This window comes from Arachis ipaensis, chromosome B03, assembly GCF_000816755.2.
Source record: "Arachis ipaensis cultivar K30076 chromosome B03, Araip1.1, whole genome shotgun sequence".
Lineage (NCBI taxonomy): Eukaryota > Viridiplantae > Streptophyta > Magnoliopsida > Fabales > Fabaceae > Arachis > Arachis ipaensis.
In genome coordinates, this window is record NC_029787.2 from 2,891,050 (window position 1) to 2,900,339 (window position 9,290).

Genomic DNA, 9,290 nt, shown 5'->3' on the forward strand with positions numbered 1-9,290 from the left:
AAATAAGTAAATATCCGTACGTTAGTTTTCATCTAATTAATATACTAGTTAGTTAATTACTAAAATCCCTCCCTTTATATTAGTTTCTGGATGAGTGGTGGCTAGCTAAAAGCCTCAAAGGCAAATCTTTTGTGCTAATAAAGCAAAAAAGAGAGCAGATAAAAATGGTCATTAGAGGTTGATTTGATTGTGATTTAGATTTAGATTAGATAAGAATCTGAGAAGATCTGTATTGCTATTTTTAGTGGTGTGACGAGAAAGATTAAAAACATCATAATTTATTATTTTTAATTATTATTTAGTTATTAATTTAATATTTTTAGTTTAATTGTTTAATTTAATAATATTTTTTATTTTTTATTTTTAAATATTAATAAATAATTAATGACAAAAAAATAATAAATAAATTGTGATAGTTTTCTATTATTTCCGGTGATGTGATATATATCTTCAAAATAAAGTAAGAAAGAGCTACCTGTCAAAGGAAAGAAACTAGCTGTGCACCCGCATGTCCGCCACACACAACCTGGTCTACTTCCACGTGAATCAAACCTTTCTCAAACACGTGTATGGTTCATACTTTCTTGGGAGTTGCCCCTGCTTCCTCTAAAATATCTATTTCCTTATATCAACTTTTTTATTTTTCATTGCTAGAATTGGAATTTGTCAAACATCCAACCAACTTTCATCTTTCAATAAGAATGTGACTTAACAGTGCATATCCAACAAAAAATTTGGATCAACATACTCTCTCTGTTATATGCCAGTGCACCAATAACCATTAAACATGACTGAACTGCTTAATTAATTAGCCTAATGTGTTAAAAATGTGTTAACAACCACTACCATCCTTTTTTATCTTTTGGATGTGATGTACCATAAATGTAAAACTCCCATATCCAATATAAATACGGAGAGAATTTTGATTGAATGGGTATAATTCAACTCTAAAAATTAGTGTTCGAAAATATATGAACATATATTTGCAAGTGAATGAGTGGTCTAATAATATTAGGTCAGATAATCTCTATTATATTTAAGTTGAAATTGAGTGTGTCTAATTTAATTCTAAAAATGAACTTATAAAGAGAGAAAGATTTTGTATTTATAAATAATTTGAAACTTTATACTTAAGGAATGTGAAACTTGTAATATTTTTTGTTTTTGTTTTTGAACTAGTGCAATATATTTGAAGTACTTAACTATTTTGAGACTTTTAGATCACATATATCCTCTTGAGAAAAAGAAAAGAGAAGGGCCCTCGCAAGGATACAACTGAAGCATGTGGAAAGGGGAGTTTTTGGTGAAGTAACTATTCTTTTGAGATGAGAATAAATTGCTCCAAGGGCACATTACCGGCCCTAAAAAGAGAGAGTTTTTGTTGGATTAAGGAGAGCCCTCTTTAATATTTTTTTGGGTGAGAGAACTGCTTTACATATTGGGCCTATAAAGCATGGGCCCAAATTAAAGGAAGCGCAAGAGCAAAGAAGTTTCTACTATGGCGTTGGGTACTTGGGTGAGTTGGGTCAAGTCAATGATAAATAACGAAAGAAGGAAGGAAAGTGGAAAGAGATGGGAAGAATGTTACGCCAAGAGTCCAGCGTGGCCCCCGTGGGTAGTATCATACACGCGCCAGCGTTATTGAGATCACTGTACTACACACTACACCCCTATATATAGCGTTATAGCTAAAGTTCCATTTAGCAAGTAATATCAGAATATTCTAGTTTTGTTCAAAAGGGTTGTCTTTATTAATTCTCATTCACAAAGTTAGAACTGCAATATTCATGATAAAATATTAAAAAGAAGGGAGAGTGCTATGTAAACAATGATCATCTTAAATAATATTAATAACGGTTCAACTAGGTATCCTTTAAATATGGTACAATTTTCAGCCTTTTCTTACAATAATTCAAAAAAAATAAAACTAACACATATAAAAATTGTAAATAGATTTAGTGTCTTTAAGAATTAAATTTATATTTAAAATTCAAATTAAATCAAACTAACATTTAAAATTTAAATCTTAAATTTCTGTTTTAAATTTAATATATTTAATATAATAATATTTTATAATTTAAATACACATCTAAAATTCAAATTACTCAAAATTTAAAATTTAACTTTTAAAATTCTAAAGGTTTTTTACATTTTAGAATGGATTAACTCTGACGGGTGCAAGAAAATTATGATTAAGTTCTATTTAGTAGTGTGTTAATGATCGAAAGATATTATTTTTGTTGCATAGTTTTCATAGTCAATTAGCTTGTTGGGTTGGTTGTATGGGCTAGTTACACTGAAATTAAAAGAAATACATCTATTTGTTGGGATAAGAATAAAGATAAGAACTTGTACAAGTAATTAGCGTAGATTATTACGATTCAGGACGTGTACTTAATTAGTTTGAGTAAAGAAGTAAAAAGTAATCTAGAGTTTATAAGAGAAGATGTAGTTGGTATAGTCATAAAAAATTGTGTTTTTATTTTTCAATTATAACACATCTAATAGTATGATATTATATACAAAATATTCTTAAAACACATCTAAAATGATAAAAATCTAGTTTTTAGATATAAACGTTTTCAAAATCGTTAAATTCTAGTTTTTAAATAAAAACGTGCATAATACAATTAATCTTTTGATTTTTGATTCAATAAAATGCATCTAATATTTATTATTTAAATTATTGGTTGGATTTTTTCGTTACTTTTCAATGATAACACATCTAATAGTATGATATTATATACAAAATATTTTAAAACACATCTAAAATTGTAAAAATCTATGATGTGTTATAATCGAAAAATAACAACACAATTTTAAATTAATTGTTGATTATAATAATTTTGAAAACTAATAAGTATCGAAAAAAATTCAACTAATAATTTAAATAATAAATATTATATTCATTTGATCGAATAAAAAATCAAAAGATTAATTGTATTATTAACGTTTAAATTTAAATATTTAAAGTTAGCCTGATTTTAGATGTGTTTTAAAAATATTTTGAATAAAATATCATACTATCATATGTGTTATAATTGATAAATAACAACAGAATTTTTATGACCATATCAATTACATCTTCTTTCTTAAATTCCAGATTTTTTTTTGCTTCTTTGCTCAAATTACTTACGTAGAAAGTACTTTATTTGCAACAACTTTATTAATAAAATTAAATAAGATCAACCTTGTTCCAATTAAATCAGCAGAGTATTTTTATGTTTAAATTAAAATATAATTAAAAATATTGAACATGATATTTCTTAACAAATTACATAAATACATATGTGAAAAATAATGATACCTTTCACCAATGCAAAATGAGAGAGTGCTTCAGCTGGAAAGTGGTGATAGTCTTCATCAATGAAGACGAGATGGAGAATTCAGCTGGCAGCGTCCTTTTTGGTTTGGAATTCACTAATGCGTATGAATGTCACGTAGAATAAGAAATTTAAAAAACTGTATCTGTTACGTGAAGTTACGAAAGTAAAGCAAATTCACAGTAACAACCAATAAAGTGGGTGGGTTTTAAAATTTAAATTTAAATTAAAATCTAATTATAGATATGTATCTACAAAATAGGAACATACTACACTAAAAAAATAATTAAATATTATTTAAATTTGATTAAAGGCTGATTAAAGGCTGATTAATATTGTACAACTAGCATTTCCCTTAGCATAATCATATCATATCATATCATAACAAAGACATTCCATGCATAAAACCAATATGCACCATCATATCTCCTTGTTGTCTGGTTTCTTGGGTGGGACCACCTCCACCTTCCTCTTGAGAATCTCCGTTAGATTCGCAGCCAGAGCCTTGACGTCCATGGTCCCCTTCACTGTCACCGTATCTTTCTCTTTGTTTATCTCCATTTCATTCACCCCTGCAAATGCAAATTCAAATTCAAATTACATCAACACTAATTACTCCATTAATTAATCAATTCGTGTGTGTATAGATATAGAAATACCTTTGGTTTTGGAGACAGTTTTGCGGATTTTGTCGACGCATCCCTGGCAGTGGAGCGCCACCTTCAGAACCGCCGTCGTCATTACCGGAGTCTGTTACAACATAATAATCAAATTGAATTGAAAAAGAAAAATGACAGGCTGGCACAGGGGGGCCATTACTGTTACTGACCTCTTTCTCTTTGGATTTCTTCTCCTTGTTATCGCCGTCGGTTTTGTTCTCTTTATTATGGTCGCCATTGTTGTTGTTTTTCTCCTTCTTGATCTGAGGTGAGATAAGAATCACCTTCTTGTTGAGCTTCTTCTCAAGCCTCTCCTTCATTTTGGCGGGATCTGAAACTTTTCCGGTTCCGGTTATCTTTCCGGTATCGGTCTCCGCCTTGACATTGTCGACGCCGGGGTAAGAGCGGAGGCAGCGTCTGATCTTGGAAAAGCAGCCATCGCAGCTGCAATCCACCTCCAACACCACATTGTTTTCTCCACCCTCGCTCTTCTTCTTCTGCAACATCAAATTCAAATTACAGCACAATAAAACGAATTATTCATTATTTTACAGAATTTAAAAATGTGTACCTCCTCGCCCATTGTGGTGGTTACTCTGAGTTGAGTGTGTAAGAGTGTGAGAGGTTAACCGCAAAATCAAATGATGAAATATGCTATCTTTGTATATTATATAATAAAATAAAATAAAAGGAGTGCTCATTTTTTTTCTCTCCTATCTTTGAGATTCCCTGTCCATGTGATTAAAGTGCATTATTTAAATAGACTTTTATTTAACCGTAACTCTAAGACGTGATGAGCACGCACCGACATAAATCCCAAAATGATTTCTGCATCGTCTCTGAAATTCTAATGTCATCAATTTTGTCCTTGAGATTGAAAAAAATTACTATATTAGTCTCTGACCTATTTTTCATTAATGACGTGATGACATGGCATGATGACGTGGATTGTAAATGATATGTGTCACTTTATGATTTGACCATGTGTAATGATATGATGATATGGTGACCAGTGACACGTGACATACTGACGTTGATAGTTGTGCCACGTGTCACAATATTATTTGGTCACGTGTCCGTTTGTGCCACGTATCGCAACCGTATTCGTCTACGTGTCATCCATTATGTCATCGTTGTATATGCACCAAATTAGTCCTTTACTTTGTATTAAGTGACTCATTTTAGTCCCTAAAATTGAATGTCGTGCACCAAACTAGTCCCTTCACCAATTTTTTTTCATTTTTTTTAAATTCAAAATTTTAATATCTTAGATACACTAATTTCAATTCTATTTTTTTATATATCGTTTAAATACAAGTGTTTTTATAAAAAATTTTAAGATTTTAATTTTAATTATATAATTTTTTTAATAATTTAACATTGGTAAAATTTGTAATATATAAATATGTTATTATAAAAAAATAATTATATAATTGATTAGACACATTTTTTTCATAAAAATATGTGTTTTTAACAATAAATTAATAATTAAAATAAATATTTTTTTCTTATTAAATACATGTTTTCGTTATGTGTAAATGTGTTAGATTGAAAGTACTTCAAGTACCCTCACTACCATCTTTGACCTCTACAGTCTAGATGAAAGAGGTCAGAAATGGTAATGAAGGAAGCTTGAAATACATTCACGTCAACTCCAAAACGGCGGTTATTAGGGATATCCGCATGAAAAAATATTTTATAAAAGTACTGAAAGAGGTCGGAGATGGTAGTGAAGGTGCTTGAAAAGCCTTCACGTCAACTCTAAGTCGGCGGTTAGAGTATTCGCAACAGAAAAAATATTTTATAAAAACATTTTTATTTGAAGAACATGTGAACAATAGAATTGAAATTAATGCATTCAAAAATATTGAGAATTTTGAATTTACAAAAAAAATGAGAAAAAACTGGTGAATGAACTAGTTTGGTGCACGACATTCAATTTCAGGGACTAAAATGAGTCACTTAATACAAAGTGAGGGACTAATTTAATGCATATACAACGATGGCATAATGGATGACACGTGGACGAATAATGTTGCGACACGTGGCACAAATAAACACATGGCCAAATAATATTGTGACACGTGGCACAAACATTCACGTCAGCATGCCACGTGTCACTAGTCACCACATCATCATACCATTACACGTGGCCAAATCATGAAGTGACATGTGTCACTTACAGTCCATGTCATCACGTCATTAATGAAAAATAGGTAGGGGACTAATATGGTGCATTTTTTCAATCTCAGGGGCGTAATTGATGCAATTAGAATCTTAAGGACGATTTTAGTGCACGACGCCAATCTCAAGGACCATTTTGGGGTTTAACTCGCACGCAGCCACGTGTTTATTGTGTCTTACTCTTCTTTTTAGAGTAAACTACTATTTTTATCCATGAAAGTTAAAAACGCTGACATATCTATCTATAGAAGATAAAAATTACTATTTGTATCTATAAAAATTGACTTTCGCAAGCAAAATTATCCAAATCTTAAAAAATTAAATAAAATTTCTAAACTACATTTCTCCCCACCACTATCATCTCCTCCCTCCTTTTTCTTTCTCTCTCTCTCTCAATGTTCTCAGTCGCCCAATTCCAACATCAACCACATATCACCGTATCACCCTCCTCATTACTGTTCATCCCCTTCTCCGCCAATAACGTCGCAGACCTATGCCGAGCCCAGGAGCACCGCGCCAGCTTCTCCTCGCCACCATCACCATCGGCCTCGAACCAGAGCCTACTGCGTCAGAAACCCCTCCTCTTCACGCTACCTTATCACCGCCATAGCCAACCATCTTCACCTCTTTCCACATCGTACAACCCCCACCGTCGTTGCCTGATCCCTGCCGTTGTTATATCTACCTCTCCCCTAATTTCTTTTTGCTTTGTTCTTTATTACAGGTTATGATATTGAATATGAAAAATTGACAATTTTTGGTGAAGGTTCTAAGAAATTAGAGTTTTATTTTGAATCTATGCATGTTCTATTCTTCAATTTGATCTGAGTTTGTTATTTTTTGTGATTTTGAAGAGGATAGTGACTGAGCTATGTTGATGTTCAAGAGGTGAAATCAGAGAGGAAAAGTGTGTGAGTGAGGGAGAGAGAGAGATCGTCGATTCCAATGTTGGAGTTGGGAATTGGGGTTAAGGTCTGGGGTGCATCAGGAGAAGGGGCAAACGGATTATGAGTCAACCCGAAGAGATTTTGCAGGTAAGAGAGAGTGTGGGGGCAAGGAATCTGAAGATGATTCTGTTGTTGTTGATGATGGTGAAGCTCTTTTTCTGGATTGAGAATTCGAAGAAGCAGAATAGAGAGAGAGAAAAACAAAACACGGAAGGAAATGGAGAGAAAGAGAAAGAGGAAGGAGTTGACAGAGAGTATGAAGGGATATGATGCTACGACAGTGGTGGTTTAGGTGATGCAGATAGTGATTGATGATGGGTACATGCGTGAGAGAAGAAAATGGGGTAGTTTGGAGATTTTATGTAATTATTTAGGGTTTGGATAATTTTGCTTGCGAAAGTCAAATTTTATGGGTACAAATGGTAATTTTTATTTTCTATGAGTAGATATGTCAGCGTTTTCAACTTTTATGGGTAGAAATGGTAGTCTACTCTAAAAGTGATGAAAAGAAAAAAGGGTAAACACAAACTTTTCAAAAGGAATTATCGAGATGCCCCTTTTTTTTTCCTTAAGGATACAATTCATTATATTTTTAGGTGATTTCTTTCAAACTCATGCTAATTTTTTAGGTAAGTTACCATTGTATATGTGTCATCATCTCAGCCATTGATAAAAAAAATTTTAACTTTGCATTAATTCGTTTATTAAATGTTTTCACACTACATTGTATTTTATATTATTTACATTATACCACGTAAGGTATTTATACTGTAATATAAATGAGTGCAATGTACAAATAGTTGAATTTACAAATTCATCCCCAAATACCATACAAATCAAAACATTCCCCAAATACCATTCGAATATCTAGAGCTTCTTCTTCTACCTCTCAAAATACACTTCGAAGGCACTGCTTCTTCTTCAACCTCACTCATTCTTCTACCCTTGTACTACCTTACTGCTTCTTCTTCTCTACCATTCCTGTAGGTGATGGGTTTGATTTTTCCGGCGACCCACTTACAAAACCTTCCCCAAATACTCCTGTAATGTCCACTGCTTCTTCTTCCACTACCTCACTGCTTCTTCTACCCTTCGTATAGGTGATGGTTTTGATTTTTCCAGCAACCCACTCGCAAAACCTTCCCCAAATACTCCTGTAATGTCCACAACTTCTTCTTCTACCTCACTGCTCCTCCAACCCTTCCTGTAGGTGATGCGTTTGATTTTTCCAGCAACCCACTCACAAAACTTTCCCTAAATACCGCTTTAATGTCCATAGCCTCTTCTTCTACCTCATTCTTCTGATTTCTTCGATGACTCATCGTCAGGGACAGATTTTTCTGGACCCCGTCGAAGGCCCTGCCTACTGCTTCTTCGTCTAGGGTTGCGCGTGTGTCCTTTCTGTGAGTCACAGGCAAAGTGAAGTATTTCCGAAACCGTCGAAGAACCAAACTCATCCCTTTGCCGGGAACGGTTCCGACGACCCACGTGCAAAACCCTCTCGAAAAACCATTGTAAGGCCTACTGCTTCTTCTTGTAGCTCATTCGTTTGTTTTTGTTGTCGATTTTCACAACCAATTTTGCGTGATTTGTTCTGTTATTCACTTTCTTTAATCACTGTTGATCGAAGCAGATTGTTTCAATTTTGAATGCAATAGTTGATAATAGTTGTTCATGGTGGTGTTTCAATTTTAAATGCAAAACCCTCTCGAAAAACCATGGCCAGTGATGCATGCTCCTCAAACACGAGACGAGGCAGAGGCGAAGCCGGAGGACAACAGGAACCGAATGGTGTGGTCTCAGAATGCTTCTGCGAAAAATATGCCATCTGTTACATGTCGAAGACAGATACCAATTCGAATAGGCTATTTTTTGGATGTCCATTGTTAAAGGTAAGCACGCAATTCTTCATGCATGATCACTAAGTTTATACTAAAATTGGGTAAATTTTGAATTTTTGAAATGGAGGTTTAGAATATATAGATTTTGGTTATTTTTCCTAGTTCAAGTTATTGTGAAACGTGATTTTGAATTATTTGAAATGGCATGCCTATTGGTTTAGTTATTATTTAGTTATTAATTTAATATTTTTAGTTTAATTGTTTAATTTAATAATATATTTTATTTTTTATTTTTAAATATTAATAAATAAAAAAAATAAATACATTGTGATGGTT

At 32.8% G+C, this 9,290-nt stretch overlaps 1 protein-coding gene across 1 annotated transcript; it reads right to left on the reverse strand.

Moving 5' to 3' along the window:
* LOC107634122 (heavy metal-associated isoprenylated plant protein 3-like) lies at nucleotides 3,528-4,707 on the reverse strand. Its single transcript, XM_016337696.2, has 4 exons — nucleotides 4,554-4,707; nucleotides 4,153-4,479; nucleotides 3,983-4,073; nucleotides 3,528-3,895 (listed from the first exon to the last, which is right to left on the reverse strand). Exons 1-4 carry the CDS (start codon nucleotides 4,563-4,565, stop codon nucleotides 3,744-3,746), a joined length of 582 nt encoding a protein of 193 aa, XP_016193182.1. The 5' UTR covers nucleotides 4,566-4,707; the 3' UTR covers nucleotides 3,528-3,743.

Bases quoted from the DNA above. Each gene is read 5' to 3' on its own strand.
- LOC107634122 (XM_016337696.2), bottom strand. The intron at 4,074-4,152 runs GTCAGTAACAGT...ATGTTGTAACAG, and splicing joins AGAAATCCAAAGAGAAAGAG to ACTCCGGTAATGACGACGGC. The intron at 3,896-3,982 runs GTATTTCTATAT...TTGCATTTGCAG, and splicing joins AACTGTCTCCAAAACCAAAG to GGGTGAATGAAATGGAGATA.